Raw genomic sequence first — 22,499 nt, forward strand, 5'->3', positions numbered from 1 at the left:
CCTATTTTTAAAGACTGCCTTGGAGCCAAATGGTTTGTCATGGTTTTATCAGTGAAAGCACATCTCTTCTAGTTAATCTTGTTTGTTCAATCAGAACCTTAAAGACATGTTAAAAAAATATGCTTGCATCTTATTAAGGAACACCAAAGTGCAAAAGCTCAAACGCGCTCTTTGTCACCAGACAAACCACAGCAGATGTCACATTTGTCGACTGGCCACCGTAATGAGAGCCTTCCGCTTGCACGGCTCTGCACAACAACACTGCTATTCGCTTACAGCACTGTTTTGTTTTCCTTACATTCAGAGCAGAACGATAAGGAAACATGAGTTGGAAACAGTGGGGAGAAGTGACTGTGAACTCCGTGGCACTACATCCGTGTCCTGAAGTGGCCCCAACCGCATTTTGTCTTCAGTCACCAAGAAGAATATAAAGATCACATATGCCTTTGGCAGGAGTCCACACCCACATTCCTTAACTATGTGCTCACGAGCATTCTCCCGGCTCCCACCTCCCTCCCACTTTGCTTTGACACCAAAAACCTGGCCCACATTGCCTTACACTGTAAAGAAAGTCACACACTGTATTAGTTCCTGGACAGAAGGACAGGTTAGGCATAGACTTTGCCACCTCTTGAATGTAACCAGGCTCCTCCGGGCGGGCATCTCGTTAAACTCACAGCTTTAATGATTGTCTGTCAAATACCCATTGATGAAGATGCTGTTACATGATGTTAGCCAGAGGGAAAACGTGCGCATGGTCCCCTGTGGCTCGCCTCGTTAAAGGTTATCTTTATTACTTAAAAGTCAAAGTCAAAGACAGTGGGGCCAGAGAGGCTGTGGAGTTTGCTGTCTGGGGTGACTGGGTTCAGTGGTAGGGGGTGCATGGTGCGGAATGTGGCTGTAAGAAAAAGCCAGGAGGAATTATTGTAGGGAAGAAATGAGCAGCAGAACGGCAGTGAGATTAGAGAATTCTCTGTCTTTTATTCATTGAGCCTTTGCATATGGCTTAAATCTTCTGCTCTGGGATTTTTTTGTATAACAGTAGGCTTTTATAAAGTTTTTCTTTTTTGTAATGTGAGGCACGAGATGTACTTCAAACTATCATTATAGGTTAAATTGCAAAAATGAAAATGAATTTTTAGGAGTATTTTAATTTATTGGACAGTGTGGAAAAAAATTACCTATGCATAAGAAACTGAGTGAAATGGGGGGGGGGGGGGGGGGGGGGATAACAGCCCCTTTTGCCTTTCATTGGGTTCAATTTGGATGATTTTCATCCAGGTGCTGCTCTTCAGCTCTTGATGAGGTGATTCAATAGTTTCTAGACCTCTGCAAAAGCTGGACTTTGCTATTTGCTAATCACATGTACTACAACAGTGCCAAGAGGGAAGAACATCAATAATTATTTCAGAGAAGAAAGATTACTGACAAGAATAGCACATTGAAAGCCACTTTAAGTGATCTTGGAGTTCAGTGCTCAGCAGTTATTCAAAAATTGACAGTTTCTTCGTGAAGTCTAGAGTCAGACAGAGTGAAGCATTAAAAGAATTAAGAGCAAAACTTAGTCTATATGTTCACTATTGCAGCCCATAACTATATATTACAAGAACACTCAGAAACCCTCTAAAATAGATCAACAGTTGCTCGGAGCAAGTTTTTTAATTATGAGCATGCCGTTTTAAGCCTAAATAACAAACCCGTGTCATTTTTTTGGACATGGCAGCAGGAGTTTATTATAAATACGCGTCTGAGTTGTGGGCAGAACCGCAGGCGCAAAACAACCCTGCCCCACTCACCCTGCTCATTGCTGAGAGCTCTCTATTCACATGCTCTCTGGCTAGCTTAAAGCCCCTTACATCCCCAACCTAACTTTACGACTGCAACAAAAATGGCGGACAATATTGGACCTATCCAGTCTTAAGGTTTTAAGCCAGATGCCAACTCAGAGGAGAAAAACAAAAAGAAGCACGTGGCTGTAGTAATCTACAAGTAAATGTATCATAATGGAGCAAAGCAGGGAGCTTGTGGCCAATGTATTTCCTACATCACAAATAAGCTCCTTTTTTAACCCTTGTGCTATCTTAGATGACCCCACCCTTGCATTAACGTGTTCTCCCTACCATGACAAAGGTGGATAAAGGTGGAAAGATTTCATGTAATCCATGGACACCAGTGAAGATCACAAATCATTGAAGAAAAAAGGTTCAGACCACTGTCTAGTGGGTCTAGATGACCCAATTCCCAATGGTAAAGTGCCTAGGGTAGCACAAGGGTTAAACGTAATTTTTTTTTCGTCTGCTCCTGATTCACTATGATTCGAATAAAGAAATACTCAGGAATGCAATTTTGATATGAATTTTCTTTGTATCTGTCCATCAAAATAATTCCCCTAAAACATGTTAAAAAAAACACCAAAAAAATAATTTTCATTGAAGTGGGTCTCTAAAAGGAAAACAAAAAGCCTAGTTTGCAGTTAGGTTTTGTAGAACAAAGCAAGATTGGTCTAAAAATATAAAAAGGGGGGTTGAAATGACAAAGATACTTAAAAGGGCACCTCCACAAAGAACAAGACATCTGGAAACATGTCCTGTGGACAGAGAACACCAAAGTTCTGTTTGGCTTTAAAACTTTCAAGCACGGCAGAGGAGCTATAATCATTTGGATGTATTTTACAGCTACCACAACATGGATATTACAGACTAATTATTAAAAAAAGAAATAAATCGTTTTATGTATAACAAAATAGAAACATTTAAATAAGTCACTTTCAAAGGACCCCACATTGGTTTATGAAAAACTCCACGTCTTTTTTACACAGAAATACATTTATTTAGGGTTTAAAACATTAATATTGAACAATTTACAGATTTCTTAATGATTGCAAATCACACAACACAACTACATTTTACTTCTGTATAAGATAAATGTAACAGATTTGTATTCTAAAATATGCAATTGGAATTCTTCCTCATTTTACGAGGAGCCCTTTGTTATAAAATGTAAGCAAAAGTGCAATATCTAAATTGGTCCAAAATCTGCACCTCTCAGGACTTCTCGGATGAATAAATATTGTTTCATTTAAAAAGGCTTTTTATTTTTTTTTACTAATTTACTTTTTGATGCTGTTTTTCTAAAAACCATAGCAGAATACAATAAAAACCACATTTGTCAGTTAACAAAAGCTTAGCATATCAATCACTGCATCAACTATTTTCTAAATAAACTTCATTTTCCCCCCCATATAACCTTTTAAACATTGAGTTTCGACGACAACAACACAATAACATCTTACAGCGCTATCTTACAATAAAATATCAGTTTAAAGTTCAAGAAAAAGAAGAAAATATAACAGTAGCAACATAAAGTTAAAGAATACAATGCATAGATTCAATTATTTGAAAAATGTAGCGATATAATTTACTTAGTACAGCTCTTTACCTTTTAAAGTCAGTCTATATAGATTTATTACAATTGATCCTGACTTGAGTGACCGGCACAAATATATATATTTTTTCTATATATTTCTAAAAAAACATGCTAAAATGCTAGAAATATGACTTTAAAGGCAAATTTGGCCAAAGTACACAATGGCATGGGTGGGTAAGAAAGGCAACACTTGGCAACGCAGCCTCACAGCAGCTTCTTAAGTGACTCCCCCACCTTTAGAGATAGTAAGAATCCGTTGGTTTTTTTTTGACTCTCATTATGTCAGAGGACTTGGATCCAAACTATTCTGCATCCACAGAGTCCCTGATGGTGTCAGATGGAATGGTTCATAAATGATTAGTAAGAATTTTGAACTTTAGGCCACTTGGTCTTCACATTTTAACAAAGACAGGGAAAAATATCCATTAAAGTGGTGATAAGTGGGAAAATGAAGTTTCAATATACAAATATACAGCTTGAAAATCGAACACTCAGTGGCACCTTTTGCAGGAACTGCATCACTAAAATGGTAACAACAGTAGGGGGACATGTTAACCGGCAGTGATTTGCAGAGGTAGCAGGGAGGGGGATTTTGAAAGTAGTAAGGCTGTTTTTTTAAGACGGTGTTTGCGGGCTACTTTGGACCAAATTGCAAATTTTCTGCAAAAATCTTTAAAGACGAAGCAGATAAAAACAGCTTTGGAAATGAACAGGGCACAGGATGCACATGCACTTGCATGATTACAACAGAAGCGCTGAGAAGATTTTTCATCCAAAACATATTGACCTCGTAAATATTCACAGCGCCCCAAAAAAACTTTATCCAGGAAACCTCAACTATAACAGTTTACATATTTTCTTGACTTTTACAGAAAGACGAAGGCAGGACGTAGAAAATAAAGATTACTCTTCTTCAAGACTGCTCGCTTTGTGTATCTTCTGGACCATAAACATCAAAAACTTGAAACCCTTCAAGCTTGCATTCAGTTTCTACATTGTCAGGCACAATAAATAGGCCCCAGCGGTATTAAGGTTCAGAGCGACAAGTAACACAGAACAATTCTCATGTAAGCCACAACTAACTTAGCTTTCAAATATAATCTAAATCTAGTAAACATTGACTACATCATTTTTGATATACATTCTTAATGTACAAGAAATTTAGAAACTGTGTTTTCATTGTACAGCCTGACTGACCAGCCATAAAAAAGAAAAGGTCCAGTTTTCTCTGTGAGCTCTTCTGCTGTGATCTTCCTTTCTGTAAACACTATGTACAAACTTAAAAAAAAGACACAACAGAGAACACAATTTTACAAACTCTTTGATTACATTATGTACATTCAGATGTGTTCATTTTGTAACAAAACACGAGGGTTCTGTGGGAAATCTGTGGCGACTTATCAGCCTGATTACCGCCGCGCGGCGGTTATCACCTCTTACTTTTCCATTCAAAAGGCTTGATTGATGACAGTAAACAGAGCAGGATTGTTTTGCTCCTGCTGATGATGATGAGGATGATTTTTTTTTCCTTTTGCAAAACTCCACCACTGTACGAAATCTGTAACCCTGTGAGTTCACAGCGTGTGTTTCAGCTTGGTTCCTGGGTTAAGGCAAAAATAAAAAAAAAAGGTTTGGCACTTATATATATGTTTTTAACCTGGCTGTATCTTCAGGGGGCTCTGATGGTGGTTTCTCCACAGCTGCTTACGTGATCTGGTCTGAGAAGTACTTTTGGAACAGGGACACACCTGAGGTGTGAGATTTAGAGTTTGAAATGGTCTTTACCGTCTCTACCCAGACACCCAGCTGTGCGTGGTGGTCTTTACTCCATGAGGGAACCCTTGTTGGGCCACCACCGGCTCAAAGTTGAAGTCCAGTGAGTCTCCGTCCATAAGCGTGTCATGGAGAACTGTCTCCATGTCAAACTCGAACTTCTCGATGGACATGTCGTCCAGGTCGCTGGGCAGTTTCTCTGTGTGCAAGGGCGCCGACATGCCAGGTCGGCCGTATCCGTTGGTGTTGATGGGGCAGAAGCCGGCAGGCATGCCTCCCCCGCTGAGATGACCGGACAGGCCGTAAGGCATCTGCATGGCGTTCTTAGCTGCTTGCAAACGACCGTTGCCCCCGCTGTAGTTCAGAGACATGAGCAAGCGGCCGTTCATGGCTGGCGAGGAGGCCGGAGCGTGGCTGTGCACGCCGTGGGGGTGGCTGTGAGAAAGGCAGTGTGGGCGGCCGTTCCCACCAGCCATGAGTTTGGCTGCATGCTGGCTGCTGCTGTACGGAGGCAGCATACGGCCCTCGCTGGTCTGAGACACCACGGTGTCCACTGATGGCATGAGCTCACTGTGCTGGTCGGTGTCTGACGTCAGCAGCTCTTTCAACAGCCCTGCGGGGCAGCTGTACTGACCCATCCCGGGCCCGAAGCTGGGCTTGTTCTCTGTGAGCGTCTGCAGTGGTATGGGGGACAGGCCCGACTGGCCGTACACGCACTTGTGATAGTCTTGCTGTGACTGCGGGACCATGCTGGGGGAGCTGTAAGCCGGGTAGCCGGGGCTCGGCTGCATCATTGAAGACGGGGATGACTGGGAGGAGCCAGGGGTCGCAGCCCCCCCGCCAACCTGAGAGTTGTTGGGCGAGAGCAAGTTCAGGTTGTCCAGGAGGTTCTCCATGACATTCTCAGAACTGTGTCCCGTCATCTCAGTGAGACTGGGCAGCGTGGCGGTCATCTTGGCCCCCGAGGCCCCTGGGTATCCCATATGCACGTCGGATTCACCCAGTTCATCCTCGGGCATGAAGGGTGACAGGCGACCGCTCAGAGTGCTGGCGTTGGAGCTGGTTCTAGGCCTGAAGCTGTTCCACGCGTCGTAGTCGTCATTGCTGTGGGGGTTTGGGCTGCCTGGCCACTTTGAGTAGGAGCCAGGGCTGTCTGCACCTCCGTCTGGCCCACCCTGCTGGCACAGCTGTGGGGAAACCAGGACATTAACAGGGTATCAAGAGAACCACAAATCATTTTAAACCATTTTATGGTTATGTAGTATTAGGGTCACCATAAAATGTAGAAAAATAAATAAATTTATGAGAATAAAGATGTAAAATGATGAGAAAAAAGTTTTAATTTAATGAGAAAAAAAGTTGTAATATTATGACAAAAAAAGGTCATAGTTTTAAGAGAATAATCTTGTTGAATTTGGGGTAAAAGAGTCACTATTTTTTACGACAATAATGGTATAATTTCATAAATTATAAATGGAGAATTGAAAAGATTGAAGTCCTACATTTATGAGGCAATAGTCTGTTTACAAAGAAAAATAAAAACAACAACAATAAAAAAGAAACCAATGACGTGTTTCAGTATGAGATGTAGAGTGCAATTTAAAGCGGTTACAAATTAGGAAACACTATGTATTTTATTGAGTCAGCATCGTTTAAATATAAGTTTAAGGGGATTGAAAGAATGTGCAGGAAACTGGGCTTCTTCAGAAGAATATTATTGAACCACAAGGAGTGGATTTCCGGTGTCTATAGTATAGCTACAAAGGTCTAAATGCATTATGGCATGTAGATTCCTTTAAAAAACAAAAACAAAAAACATAATTGGCTGAAATGATGGATTTACTTTTCCTTGTAAAATTGCCGCCCTTTTTCTCGTAATTTTACGACTTTATTCTTGTGTAATTACGGGGCCAGGATAACTCAGTTGGCTGCGCATGGGAAGCCAGGGTTCGGTTCCCAGCGAGTGTGATGAACTTCGGCTCGAAAGACCCTTCGCGCTACTGCCCAACTATGTAGCCACAAGAAGGCCCAAGTCTGAGATTCCCTGTGCTGGTCCCCAGCCCGGATAGAGTACAAGATTGTGTCAGGAAGGGCATCCGGCATAAAAATCTCTGCCAAACCACCTGCGCAAATTAGTGACAGCTGATTCGCTGTGGCGACCCCTGAAGGGATGTGCCGAAAGGTGAACAACAACATTTGACAGTTTGGGGTTAAGGGACAATCTATAGTACCCTTTAATGGTTCCTACACTAAATCTAGTGTGCAAATAAAGTTTAAAGCAGCTGCAGGTATTTTACAGAGGACAAAGATAAACTTACCCTCAAAAGATAAAGGAAACTGGGGGCTAAAATAAATACAATAAAATTGAACCCACTTCAACTTCATTACGGCTGGAAGACGATAAATCAGTCTGTGGCCGGAAAAAGGGTTGGGGTCTACTGGTCTTCAATATGGTCAAAAATCAAATTAAAGGATACATATTTTAACTCCTTCCTGCCTGAATTTTTTTCCAATTAATTAAAAAAATGTATTCTTCAGTGTTTTATGTTCAATGTGATACTAAATTAAGAAGAGCCCAACATTGCAAATACAGCATGAAGGGGTTAATGCTGCAGAGTACACTTTCTTCTATGTCCGACTTTACCTTTCTATTTTTATTTCTTTTTTTGTGCTATAATGTCGTTTCAGTGAAACGGACTCGTTTCTGCAGGAGGTTACCTTTTTCTTTGCTGCTCTTCCTTTGCTCTTCGTGAACTTGCTGTTGTTGTCCATGGAGGCTGCCCTGCGGCGTGGGGACTTTCCACTCTTCCCACCCTCCGGGTTGAGCATCCACCACGAGCTTTTCCCCGTCCCTTCGTTCTGGACGCGGACGAAGCGGCTGTGAAGGGACAGGTTGTGTCTGATGGAGTTCTGCAGAAAGATTAGGGAGGAGAAAAATGAGACAAACAGGGTTTTGCTTTTTTCCAAAACACTTCAGATGTACTTTATCATACAAGTGCAAATCCATTAGTTCACCCTCTCCTTGATATTTGAGTTATGAGGGGAGAGGCGAGCTATTTAAGGTCATTTTTGTTTACTATCCAGCCTCCAGATGAATGAAACAATCAGCCTGAAGAAGTGTGCTGTCCATGTGTGGCTTTCCTTACAAACAAAGCCAAACATCACTGGAAAAACAGTCACATTCCACCTGACTTTGTTTCTTGTCAAAACCAGCTCAAAATCAAAGGGAGGAAACAGACTAATCTTTCCTCCTCACACAGACAATAACGTCGGGCTCTGACGTGGCTTCGTGACACCAGCAGTGGAAAAACTAATTTTTGAGCAGGAACCCAGTGAAGCGCTATAAAAACAGGGCAAACAAAAGGGCAAGAATATTGGGCAAATGTCTGCTGAGCAAACGAGTGACACTCTGTTTCTCTGCAGCACAGCTCTAAAAAAATGTTGCTTTTCACCCACGATGCAAACGTAAAACTGGTGAAGGCCGTTGTTTACCCTCAGAGAATAATTCACACTCTGCCCCGGCATCATTCCGAGTCCACGACTCAACATGTAGTAATGAGCCTTGTCCAGACATTACTGAGCCTAAGGAAAGCGGGTTGTTTTGAAGGAAAGGCTGGAACTCCCAGTGAGCGCACACAACTCGCACGCAGAGCTTAGCGTGCGCGTCATCAGGCCCGCTGCCTGCTGTGAGTCACTGCTTCACATCTGGCTCGCAGTCTGCGGGCTGAGCTCTGCCTTCACCCCTGCGTCTCCTCATCCTCACCACCGTGTTTTTCAGCTGGAACCTGCTCTGATCACTGCTGCAATTGCTGTCGCTGACATGTCATCAGAAAGAGTGTAAAAAAAAGCTTGTAATAGGGCAGACCAAACACTGTGGTGACACTGGATTAAAAGTTTAGCTAAAGTGTAAACACTCTGCTATTATACATCTACATAAATGATATATTCGAGACTTCTTGTAAAGAAAATAAAATTACAAAAAAAATCTATGCTCTGGGGAATTTCTGAATTTTTTATGCGCTGTTAATGCCAAAAGGTGATTCATGCTGGCAATTCTACTTGTCAAAGTGTCCTTGAGCAAGCCAGTGAAACTAGTCATCAGTGTCTGAGTTTGTGTGACAAAGAGAGAAAAAGCACTTTGTAGGCTAAAGCAAACATTGTATAGACTGAGAGAGGGCTGTGTGAATGGAGCTCGTAGAGTAAAAGTGCTCTGAGTGATCATTAGGACCAGAAAAGCACAACATAAATACAGTCCATTTGCCATTTCTGCCCATTTATTTTCCTACGTTCTTCCAAGAAAAACAGGCAGCTCTTAGAAAGGACAAAACTTCTTGAAGAGGAGTGGGTCCTCCAATTTCTGAACCATGTTTCCATTTTCTTTTTTATGTGGCGATTCAAGAAAAAAAAAGAAATTAGTGAGAAACAGCTGGATCAGGACCTTATATTACAAACAGGAATATTGCAAAAATTACTTAAGTTTCTGGACTTTACTGCAGACCCTCTGGATAACACATTGCTGAAGCATCCTGAAGGTCACTGGAATCTGCTGCAAAAAAATCATTTTTAGCATCGCATGATCCAGCCTTTAGGGGAAACTTCTGCATTGTGTGGCTTTTTTTTAGCCCTGGAGCATCTAGTTGGAAATTTTCTTCTGGGCTTTTACTTTTATTTTGAAAATATTTTGTTTGTTTATTTTAGGGGAGCAGCAATTAGTAGTAACAAAAATAATAATAACAAACAAATAGCAAATATAAAATAAAATACATCTATAAAACCAAATTTGACCCTGTGGCTTCTCCAGGGTTAGGCTTAAGGACCAAAACAGCAATTTTTTGTGTTTTCAACATGTTCTTGTGGCATTTTTTATAATGATAGAAGACATTAAAAAAAATTAAGATCAAAATTGCATCTCTGAGTATTTATTTACTAAAATTGTTGTGAATCACAAGCAGCCATTTGAAAAAGAGCCTATTTGTGATGTAGAAAATACGCTGGGCGGGCCACAAGCGGCATAATCCAAATTAAAAGACCACTGGGAACTCTGAAAAATTAATCAAAAGATGATCGGAGCAGGGCTTTTAGGACCTAGAGTGGCGTTCTTCAGCAAAATACATTTTTTTAAAACAGGGGGAATCAGTGTGTCATTGGTGCATTTGTGTTTGAATTTGCCACTTTAAAGAAAAAACTACAATGATAAATGAAAATAACCTTTCATCATCTGTTTGCTCCATTTTTGATTTATTACATAAATGGGAAAATAAAAAAAAGAAACACTATTCATTTTTTAAACATTAGAGAAAAATGAATTAAAAAATAAAGCTGTATTTTTATGTTTTTTTTTTCATTGTTGATTTTAATTTGAAAAATGAACAAATATTCAGCATCTTAATGAACCAGAAACTGTTTCATTTCAGCTGCAATGGCACATATCTATTTCCTCGTTTCTTCACCTCTGCTTCTTGGTCTCTCATCTGACTCTGTCCTCCGAAGCACAAGAGAGGCTGTGAGAACAAAAGTCCTTTACAAATGAATGTAATTACCTCTGAATCAAATCACCCAGCTGCCTTAGCCAATAGTTTTTGGCTAGTTTGTATGATCTGAGATCCATAACAGCCCTTTGCTGATTAGACCATGCTTTTTCACCCCCCCCCCCCTCCTACCCCCACCCCTCCTCTTTCTCCTCCCGCTGCATTTGGGTGCCTATGACAAAAGGAGAGAAGTGGAGTCGGGTCATGAGCTTTCCTTTCCCATGACTGCTGAGTGCTGCTGATTTCTGCCGTGCTGCAATAAGGAATGACTGCAATGTGCGCACAGACGCCGGGATGTCCTGTTGCAGCCCTCCATCATCCTGATGACAGGAAGGAGAAACTTGCAGCCGAAGCCTCAGCTTTAGAGACTTCTACTTTAGCTCATAGTTAAAACAGAAATGATCAAGAGGATTAAAAAACACAAACCCAACATTTTTGATGTAAGAGAGAAGGAGTAGCTTTCATAAAACGATGGGAAGCACCAGAACTGGGCAGCACTCCGTGTGGCTGAGTCTGTCTGATGTGGCCGATGGAAAAGTCTCGTCTCCCACTGTTTTTGTGTGTTTGTGTGCGTGCCAGCTTGTTTTTATTATTAATTTTTTTTGAATGGCTGCATGACTGTCAAACAGCACCATAGCGTGGTTTTGATTTTTTGGCTCACTCCTTTGCTGACATCGATACACAGTGGTTTGAAATCACACGCAATCGGGAATGAAGTCATCTACATGAAGATAATCACCCACGGAGAGACACCACTCACATGCATTAATAAAAAAAACACTTTCATTTATTACTTATGCACAGCATACTCAATTTTTTCCCTCACTTTTTAAGATTTCATTTGCTATCTGAGACAATGTGTGTCATGGATTTATCTCTGGCTGCAGAACACAGGAATCTAAACATTCCAGCTAATCACTGTGCAAAGTTCAACTGTAATCGCAGCCAACTTGTTAGTATCTTTTAGGAAACAGTAAATGCAGGATTCCCAGCCAGGCAGTCATCACAATCAACATTCTTTAGCAAGGTTACAAAACCCACAACTTCACAGGACTGAACTATGGTTACTGTCGCAGAGGGACTTTTTGTATCTAAAGCTGGGCAAAAATATGATAGTCATGCCAAGGATTTGCAGCTTTTTTTAGGCACCAAATGCGACAAAATAAAGTTGTTTTGTAAAAAGCAATGATAAAGATCTTGTGCATAAATAACCCATAAGGCTTCTTACAGCTAAAAGATATAAAAGGAAATATAGTTTTACGTGGTAAGTAAAAAAATACAGTTTGATAGTTTCAAACTTTATTGGGGCTTCTATTTTGATGTGTGATCTTGCCGTGTTGTTCCTGCACCCACCATCAGGAGCACCACCTCCAGTCTGAGTCAACAGCACAGAGTGGTCCTGGCAAAGCACGAGGAAGTGACCACATGAAAGAAGACTGTGACAGGAAACAGAGCTGACTTCCTGTCTCAGAGGAAACATGGCGGTTGGTAAGTGGAGAAAAAGCCATGGAATGCAAAGTCGCAGATGTGTGAGCCAAGTGGACACCGCAAATCCACCCCCCGCCACCCCCAAACAGCAAGGGGAGGTTTATGTTTAGCAACACATGCTAAGGCCTGTTGTCAGAGTGTACTTATTAAATGAAAGTGATGTTCACTTTGTTGCGTGACTGCGGAAACCAAACGACATGAATGGCAGTGTGGTGACTCAACAAGCGGCTGTAGTATGGGCGTCTGGGTGGTGTGAGGAGAATGCGTTTGATGTGGAGGCTGTTTAAGAAACCGAGCCAGAGGGGCTGTCTGACAGAGGGGGGCTACATCAAAAAAGCAATGGACTTTGCAAATTTTAAAGATTCCTTTTGTTGGGGTTAATAGATATCTTACCATTAAGGCATAGCTTTCTGCTTACTTGTAGTTTTTTTGTTGTGATTCTACCTAAAACACTGGCTGGAAATGTCAGTTGACCAGTCTAAATGGGGACCATTGATTGTCTATGAGAACTGGACTGAGTGAGTGTGATGTCACCCATTGAAAATTACTTACTTCCAGCTCCAAACAAATGAAGTCAAATGAAGTGAAGGCACTACAGAAAAAGTATCATTAATAAAATGAGGATTATCAAGAATGTGGTAAAATAAAAGGTAGACAAATTGAATGACTGAGTAATAGCTGTTTATTTCTCAATAGAGTTATATGGGATTTTGGCTTCTTGGAGACAGCTGGTACTTCCTGTTTGGAACGCCAGGGAGGAGAGGTCACTCAGTCCAGATCCCACATAAAGTCAATGGTGGGGACGAATTGGACTAGTTCTAAACCAACTAGAGCCATGTGTTGTTAATTAGGTAACCATCGGGGGGCTAATAAGAAAATGAATAGAATTGATTGATTTTTTTGACACAAGTGGTTAGACGTATGTGCAAACTCTTAAGTACCACAATTTATTTAATACACAAACAGAAAATAGTGAACACACGGGGATGTGTTCTACTAATCAATTATTTACCAAAACTTTTTGCCTCTATTATAGCCTAATCAGGTCTAATTGTTTGACTTTCTAAAATATGCACCAGTGACTGTAGATAAATGGACATTGTTTTGTATGTTGTTGAGCTAACTTAAAGTCAATTTACAGCTCCTCTGCCATCACCGTCTTGGGTAAAAAAAGTTTCTGGCAAATTGGTAAATTGAAGAGACAAACAAGCCTATTAGTTAATGAAACATGTCCAATAAGGCTGTTCTACAGCTGAAGCTTATATAGTAAACTGTCAACCTTAAAGCTACAATCACATTGCACGATTAAAAGGGCACCTTCAGTGAAAAGTATATGTAAACACGAATAAATGCGCATTTCGAGCTTCCATGTTTGAAACCCTTACGTTCATGCGTAGGTACTCAAGTTTCTACGACTGTTTGCAGACTCCGCGTACAAAATGAGCAGTTATGGAACACGCATTTGAAGGTATACCAGTTTGAACTTTGACCAATCAGGGACTCGGATTTGGTAGTGACATATGGATGGCGTCCATTTTCTTTTACGGAGGTGCCAACCAATTGAACATTGAACATGAAGGAGAGTTTAATAATTGAGGTTTGTGCCCGGCCTTTCATTTATCTGAATAGAGCTGTGAAAGAAAAAGCCTGGACCAAGATTTGACAGATTTGCACCGTTTTGAAATTTCGTACCAAGCCTCTTCTAACTGTAGGCGTCGAGCTTGCGGTAGTAAACGGTAGCAAAAGATCAATAAGAAGAAGAAGCCCCTTTCAATGGCACCATGGGTCTAAATCCACCTTCACGAATGCTTGTTTAGTGTGATTGAGAACTCCCATCACATGCCCAGTGGAAACATAGCATAAAATGCTACAGTTTGAGTGCAAACTTACTTCATAAAATAACGAGGTTCAAGATGATCAACCATAGGAAAAAAGAAGACTGATAATTATCACTTTGTATTTTTTCCCTAATCATAAAAGAACCAGATATGAGTTGTGTTTTTTTCTTCTGTTTTTTTCTGTTTCCGGCTGGGCTGTTTTACACTGGAGTGAATAGATCAGGCCAACTGGTGGTTAAAGGCGGGGTACACCCTAGACAGGTTGTCAGTCTGTCACAGGGCAGACAAGAATTCCCACACACAGTCACACATGCACAACCATAAATTAACCCATGAAGAATGTTTTGGACTGTGGAATGAGGACCTACATGTGCACGGGGAGAGCATGCAAACTCCACAAAGTGGGAGTCAAACCAGGGGCTTCTCACTGTGAGGAGAGAGGGCTAACCACTGCACCACTGTTCAGTCTGTTCAGTCAGTTTGGTAATGTCAAATCATGCTGGGATTGAGGTCAACCAGGAAGTGAAAAAGTTCAAATGCCTTTTTCCCACAGACTTCAGGTGAGATTTTATTTATGTCAACTGTCATTTTTCTTTTTTGTGTGTGTACGTTTTTTACAAATAAAGGTGGCAAAGTTCTGGAAAAAAGTGGCGACAGTGTGCCAACAACTTTCTCTGGCACACTGACCAAGTTGCTGACGCTATCAGAACTAACTCAAATGTCAACTCGTCTAATGAAAAAAGTCCCCTGGGGAGTGCAACACCACCTACACGCACTGCTGCTTTGAATCATGTGAAGCCACAAGTGAAACCTCATCTGCAAAGCTCATCCAGTCAAGGTTGTAGTGCAGCAACGTTCTACCCTCCCTGACTGAAAGCATGCAGCAGGTACAATCTCGCACGCCAGCAACCATAGCTTCATGTACATTTACCAGATATGGAACAGATAAAAGTTAACATGTGGTTTTCCTGAGCTGTTTTCACTGAACTCATTAAAGAAACGGTGCTGTCCTGAACAGACATTTTCCTTTTGCTACAAAGGTCTAGGACTGTGCAGAAGGTGCACATTTGAACTATGACCAACTAGTTCTTGTGTAACGTCTGCAGCTTTGATGGCAACAACCTATAGGCTATTGTGAACTCTCCAAACTGCCTTGATAAGTAGCCCTAAAGCTGCAGGTTGGTCACGTCTGGAGGTTTGTGCTGAGTCTGGCTAAATTAGAGCAGTGTGGTTAAGACAGAAAACGTGCAAACTTGTTATTAGTCTAACACCAGCTCAGCATGTCTGCCCACTTAACAACAGCATGCGGCGCAGCAGGTAAAGCAACAAATGACAATGAACTACCACTGGCTGGGACCACAAAGTCATCAAGAGATAGGCTTGCAGTGGGTTTAGCCTGCTGTGTCAGATACACTTAATGACCTGTGATCATTAGACGTAGACAAGGTCCACGACTTTGGGAACACAGGAAGGAACATTGATAGTAAAGAGGATCAAATTCTATTAGAAAGTAAACGTTGATAGCATTAAAAGGTTTACGAAAAAAAGCAATCCTCATAACTTTTCTTAATTATATGGTACAAGTAGAGTTTTTACTGGGATGATAACACAATAAAATGACAGACATGGTATTGCCAAAGCAAAACAATACTCCAAAGAACAAAAGAAAACTAAGGAAGCCAATTTGGAAAGGCAAAATGTTCTTATTGGTCGCACGTATTAATCAAACCAACCCCAACACTAACCCTAACCCTCCCTCCAGGTCAGTGCGGCCAAGAAGAAAGTTCAGCACTGGCTGCAGGGAATTAAGAAAATTACGTGCCAATAGTCAATGCCAAAAAGGGGTTTATGCAAATATACACCTCCCGTGTCCGAAGACTCATAACGCCCTATTGTAACAGTAAAATCTGATCTTTAGCTTTGTTTGCTCAGCTGCTGGATTTGACAAATAAAACAATACATATATTAAAATAAACATAATATGAAATAAAAAATTAAAAAATCAATAAATAGCAGCCTTAAGCTGAGCTCCTTCTCAAAAACTCAACATTACCCTTTGATTTAAATCCAGATTTAAACATGTCGTTTGGCAAGTTGGTTCCATTAAGTTACCTTTAATTCAAACAAAACAGCCTAAAGTGTTTATGTCCTCATGACAGGATATTAAGTTATTTTCTTTTACCGGATTTTACACTTGAACAACAAACAGATGCAAAACATAATAATGTACACATTTACAAAGCAATTTGGACAGACACTGATGACTACATGTAGTTGCAGTTGTTAGATTATCATCACCGCCACTGTTGGATTGGCCTGCAATAATCACTGACCTATTTACCAGAGTTAATACAGTGGTGATCATAAAAGGGAGAGGGAAAAGGAAATGTACAGCCTCTGGCTTTTATTTTATTTACATCTTAAGATTAGACTGAAAAAGAACTGTCTACAGCAAAGGAAATTGAGATTGTTGTCATTAGTGTTGCGTAGCAGCAAGTAGCACAGTGCAGCGCCCCAGTTTTGTCTGGTGAGAAGGACACAAACGCACCTCTGTTGGCGAAGTTATAAAAAGAAATTTGTTTTGCTTCAAAAACAAAGACTAGAAATAAAAATGGAAACTAACCCTAAGATATGGTTCTAGATTATTTTTACTTCTCTTTCCATCCTGCCCCAATTGTTCCTTTGGGCTCCTTAGTGCACACCAAATACTTGCAACACTTGTGTGCACACTTGTGATGCAGCAAAAAAAAAAAAAGTCTAAACTCGCTGATATCAACATTCACATAATTGCTCCGCAGAGACAAAAACTTTATGGAGAACGCACTCAATGTGCATCCCCAACTACTTCAGAATTTTATTAGGATGCGCATCAGGAAAGTACCTCCTCAGAGTGGTCATTGTTAGATTCTGAGTTATATGACTGTCATAAAGCGCAAATGGAGAGAGTACAAAACACGAGTCATGCAGGAGCAAATCTGTCTGCAAATGTATTTACTGACGGCTGAAGCGCCTTTTCACAATCCTGTGCAGGCAATCTTAAACGGCCTTAGCCCCTATTCCTCCCTACAACAGCTGAACCTTTTAAATTAAGCTGATTGGTTAAGCTGGGGATTGATAATTAACAAAAACTGCAAACACACAATCGCTATTTTCTAAGCGGCAATTTGAGCAAAAAATGACAATCAGTCGAAGCGCTGACACTCCTGAATCTTTCATCGCTTTGATAGTGTGAGAAGAGTGGCTATTAGCGAGCTTCCTGCCGTATTACATCCACTCAGGAAGAGCTGGCCAGTTCTGATACTGATGCCACTCATGCCTGTGGTTTACATGCAAAATGCTGCAGGAGGAGACGCTGGTGTAGGTGTAGAGCAGAGACTGGCAGGTTCAAGAGCCACGACTTCCTAATCAAAACTCTGCAGTTTGACCGCGCAAAACAAGAGGAAAAAGGAAAGAGTGGTGCCTCATCCAGGTAGGTCTGCCCACGAGGGTTACAATAGTTGAAACTGGCATCACTCTACATCCTAGAAACAATCACTCACCTCAGACTTGCCCTCGTTGTGAATCAAAACACATTTAAGGGAGTCTAATAAATCATCTATTGTTTGCTCCGTTTTGGAGAGCTTTGACAGAAAAACTTGGCTGAACAAGTAACCTTGCAGGACTTCCCATGGTTTGTTTGAATAAATACACTGAAGTTTGTAGACTAGGTGGACAATTTGGCTAAAAATTGAGTTTTGGGTTATAACACAATTTTTTATTTTAATTCAGTGTTGATCTTAGGAAAAATTAAAACTCCAGTGGCCACTGCATCACTTTTTTATGCAGAAATAAAATAACAAGTTAGGGTGCACAATGAAAATATTTTTTTCTTTCTTTTCAGGTACGGTAGTCTTTTCTGTATCCCAGGGCCACAGAACACCTCGCCTCAAAGTGTCAAATACAGAATTCTAGATAGGGGTGAATAAAAAAGGGGAATATTAGACATTTAATGAGCCACTCCAAAGAAAATTGTATTCCTGATATTTTAAAATGCTCTTTTGGCATTTTTCTGCCAGTAGAAGACACAGATTAAAAAATTAGGCTCAAAAGGCATTACTGATTATTTCTTCATTTAAATAATTGTGAGTCAGAAGTAGATAAAAGAAATGCTGTTTGAAAATGTATTTGTGATACAGAAAATATGTTGGGTGGGCCACAAGCTTCCTACACTGCTCGATTCTGATTATGATGCTTGTAGACGACTAGATCCATGTACATCTTCGTTTTCCCCCAAAATGTACGGCTGGATAGCTCTAATATTGCTCGCATTTTTGGTGCACCGGCAATGTTAGGTTGGGAGTGTGAGAGGCTCTAAGCTGGTAGGAGAGTGTGTAATCAGAGAACTCTCAGGCATGGGTAACAGACACAACTCAGAGGAAAACTTCTAATGAACTCCTGTCACTCTGCAGAAACTAGATTCGTGTAGATCAAAGTTTTAAATTTTCTGGCAAAATCATAATTCAAAGACCACTGGGAACGCTTTTGAAATAAGATAATCAGAGTTGCTTTTTAACATCCTAACAAGATGATAAAAGAGTCTATCTGGTCTGTAGCTGAAACTGGAAATATACTGAAAAATTAGACCAACGAGACAATCTGCTGGATCCTCATCACATTAGATTTGAGATTTAAAGTTATCTGGGATGCAATGAGATCTAGGGTCTAATGTGAGGACCAGACAGATTTGCGACCAAAAAGTAAACCAGACAAGTGACTTGCTGCTAACAGAAGGAGTAAACAACACCAGCACTCTGTTGGTGTCTGCATTATCGGTGCAGACAAAAGACTGTCTGAATGATTCTCATCACTTTTTTAAATGAAAATAATGCCTCAGCATTAAGCCAGTGTTCACAGGCCCTCTGTGTTTATATGTAATGCTCGCCCTTGTGCCTGTTGATTTCCTGACACAGACTCACGCACGCAGCTCGTGCGTATAGACAGGAGCTGGGTTGTGCTGGCTAAGCTCCCCATGCTAAAATATGTGCAAGTGTTGCTATGTGCGACACAATGCGAGTCTATAAATGCACAGAGCTGTGTCTGTGGACTGGAGATATTTTTGCCTCTGATCAACACAGCCACTGGGCTGGGTTGCTGCCTGCTTTCTCTGGATAAAGATGCAGTGTGTGGACAACTGCTTGGGTGCCTGTCTGGCAACTAGCGGCCATTACCTGACCTGCTTCTGCATCCTCGTAGGCCAGGAAGGTTGAGGTGGATATATTTACTCGCCAGTTTAACCTGGCAAACACAGGGATATCCCAGCAGCTTTATGTCCCAACAAAGACCCCACTTTAAAGACCCACTCCGATCAAAATCTTGTTCTTGGTGTTCTGGACATGTTCTTGTGGCATTTTTTGTCATTAAGCTAAAAACTGCATTTCCGAGTATTTCTTTATTCAAATCGTTGTGAATCTAAAGAAAAAGCTTAATTGTGACGTGGAAAATTGTGATGCTGGACAGGCCACAGGCTCCCTGCTCAGCTCTCCAACAGAGAGGGGAAGGGGAGGGGGTTGCCTGGTGCCAAAAGTATCACCCACAACTCAGAAGCGAATTTCCAATGAACTACTGCTACTTCACACAAACTATGTCACCGAGAGGTTTTTTTGATTTTGGCCAAAAACTGCATAATCTCAATAAAAACCCCACTGGGAATGCTTTGAAAATAGTTTAAAAGACGATCGGAGGGGGTCTTTAAAACACACATTTCTTTCCCTAAAAGGAAAACCATTTATGTTATTTGATGAATCGATACTTTATTTTATGTAAAAGTTCATTTGATATTGTTACCTTAAACCCAGCCCTTCTAAAGTTTCTTCAAAAGGCAGCATGTGTCCCTGCAATAGAAAAACCTGCAGCATGAAGATGACAGGAAGAGGATGGTACTTGCAAAATCTTGAACTTTATTTGAAAACCGAGCAGAACAGAGACGACGGAACACCCACACAGTGTAAATGCTGCCTGTTCTTCAAGAGTTTTGAACCTTCACTACCACAGAGATTCCTGTTAAACACTAGAAATGCTGGTAACATAAAAAAACTGAAGAAGCTCTTGTTTTGAAGCTATAGTGCCTGAAAGAGTGTAAATCAGAACAAAATGGTCACTAAATGAAAGGCTGGTACTAATAATTCATCAAAAGACTGACTTTGATTGAGCAGGCTGCTATAATTATCATGTCAGACAGTTTTATAGAACAGATGTCAAATCCTAATGATCTTAATTCCACTAAGAGTTATACATGTCTGTATAAGGCTGTCAGCCAGGTACCAGCTCTGCAATTAGTCAAGATAACCATTATTCGTTTAATTACAAATCCATAGCACAAGTAGTTCAAAAGGAACATTTTAACTCTTTTTTTTTCACTTTTGTGTCAAATGTTTAAATAACTTTTCTTTTTTTTGTGGCTTTGTCACAAATTTCAAGAGTGCCCTTGGTCTTCAGCCTTGTTGATAATATTATGGTGCCATTTTGAGATACTCAATCAGAGCAGACAAAGACTTGTTTTTCTGAATAGATAAACCAGAGGACATCCTAACTGGCGCAGGGGCACAGAATGAACAGATAGGGTGCATAAAACCTCCTAATCCAGTCCCAATTCTACGAAACTGAAAGGTTTGTTTTTTATTGTAAATAAAATAGCTGTCCATTTTCTGATTCCCTTTCGGGGGTCACGGGGTTGCTGGAGCCTATCCCAGTTACTGTTGAGCAAAGGTTGCCAGGTTTTTGCAGGTTCACACAAACACATTCACACCTAAGGGACAATTTTGAGTCACCTCTCAACCTATGAAGCTTATTTTTGGACTGTGGGAGGAAGCCGGAGTACCCTAAGGAAACCCGCACATTCATGGACAAAACATGAAAACTCCACAAAGAAAGATCCCTTCTGGGTTTTGAACCAGAAGGGATCTTTCACTGTGAGGCAAGAGTGCAAACCACCACCCCACCGTCCAGCCCCTGAAAAAAAAATGTTTCAACATAATTTTTTTTCCGAGTGGGATTGTTTACCAATACGGGGAAAGGCACTAACAGCAATTCACTTCCTGCTCTGAGTGGAATTCAAAGGAAGGATGCTGGAGAATGAAGGAAACCCTGGAAGAGGAAGAAGCCACTGAATCTGGCGTCACGATTGAGGTTGCTTCCTCTGCGGATGACATCACTACCCCGCATACCTTCTGCTGCTGACAAAACAGCCACTTCCTGCCAGCCGGGGCTAAACTCTGCCTCTCCTCAAAAGGTAGATGAGAAAGTGGAAGAAAAAGGAGATTACAGATTGCAAACAAGACAATGTCGGTGCAGTCAGACCCGACCGAAGGTTCAAATTAACCTTTGGCCACACCTTGTATGTGGAACAATAAATCTGTCACTCTTTGTCCTGAAATCACAACACTTCTACAGAACTGTACAGACAGATAACTGATCTCAAGTTCCATGATTAAGATTTTAGGCATAAAACATCTAATTGTTTTAAATCTGCCAATATCAATTATGACCCGATAGAACAAAACATATAAAACCATGTCATATTCTTTCTGATTGAATAAATGTGATTTTTGCTGTAATGTGAATGTGTGAGTCATGGAGAAATCCTCGTGGTCGCCTCTCAAAAATCCCTGACTGGGTCAGAGTCCAGCGCGGAAATTCCTACAGAGAAGCCACACAGACGGAGATATATGCACCCTAACAACCACACTTGGTTTTAGATATTCACTACTTTTTTTGAGAAAATTGCCCACTGAACCTTTTGGAACAGGAAACATCAGATTTAGTCTGGGTTTGCTTTAAAAAGCCCCAAACTGACTGTCTGGCATGCATCAAAGGCATGTATTGCTTGTTCAAGCACGCGCTAAGTGGGAGTTCTTAAACTGCTTTTAGCATAACGGTGTTCATGCTGGATTGTCGGTACCGATACTAGCACATGTACCTACAGTTGGAAGAGGCTTTGTTGTGAAATGTCAAAGCGTTGCAAATCTGGCGAATCTTGCTCCAGGCTTTTTCTTGCACAGCTCTATTCTGATAAATGAAAGGCTTGGTGTCATAGAATTTCGTCCAGGCACAAACTGCCAATATTCATTTCTCCGACATGATCGATTTTTAAACGGTTTTGAAATGGACGCCATCCATATGTCACTCATAAATCTGAGTTCCTGACTGGTCAACGTAGAGCTGGTTTAAATTTTGTACGTAGAGCCCCAAAATGGACTTAAAAACTTGTGTAGGGACATGTGAAGTCAAGAGTTTTAATCATAAACTTTTCATTGGAATTGGTCGCTTAAACGCGCATTTCCGAGCCCGTGTGTACGTAGCTTTAGAGACGACAAGCCCCAAAGTCAACAGGATTGATGGCGCATCTGCTGTGTTACTGCTCTTGACATTCGCTTCGACAAAGGTGGTGAACCTGCTGCGAAAAGCAGCA

The 22,499-nt window shown here is 41.0% G+C and overlaps 1 protein-coding gene across 2 annotated transcripts in view; it reads right to left on the minus strand.

The window, feature by feature from the left end:
• Window positions 1-2,806: 2,806 nt before the first annotated feature.
• Window positions 2,807-22,499, minus strand: part of foxo1 (forkhead box O1) — a 28,753-nt gene continuing 9,060 nt past the window's right edge. The window contains exons 2-3 of one of the 2 annotated variants that reach the window (XM_011482191.3): window positions 7,918-8,109; window positions 2,807-6,386 (exon numbers count right to left, since the gene is read on the minus strand). In XM_011482191.3, coding sequence (XP_011480493.1) covers window positions 5,217-6,386; window positions 7,918-8,109 — 1,362 coding nt within the window. In that variant the 3' untranslated portion in view covers window positions 2,807-5,216. Of the gene's footprint in view, window positions 6,399-7,917; window positions 8,110-22,499 lie in introns of both variants that reach the window. The other variant, NM_001160464.1, reaches the window with a different exon arrangement.

The sequence above is a fragment of the Oryzias latipes genome, chromosome 13 (assembly GCF_002234675.1).
Source record: "Oryzias latipes chromosome 13, ASM223467v1".
NCBI lineage: Eukaryota > Metazoa > Chordata > Actinopteri > Beloniformes > Adrianichthyidae > Oryzias > Oryzias latipes.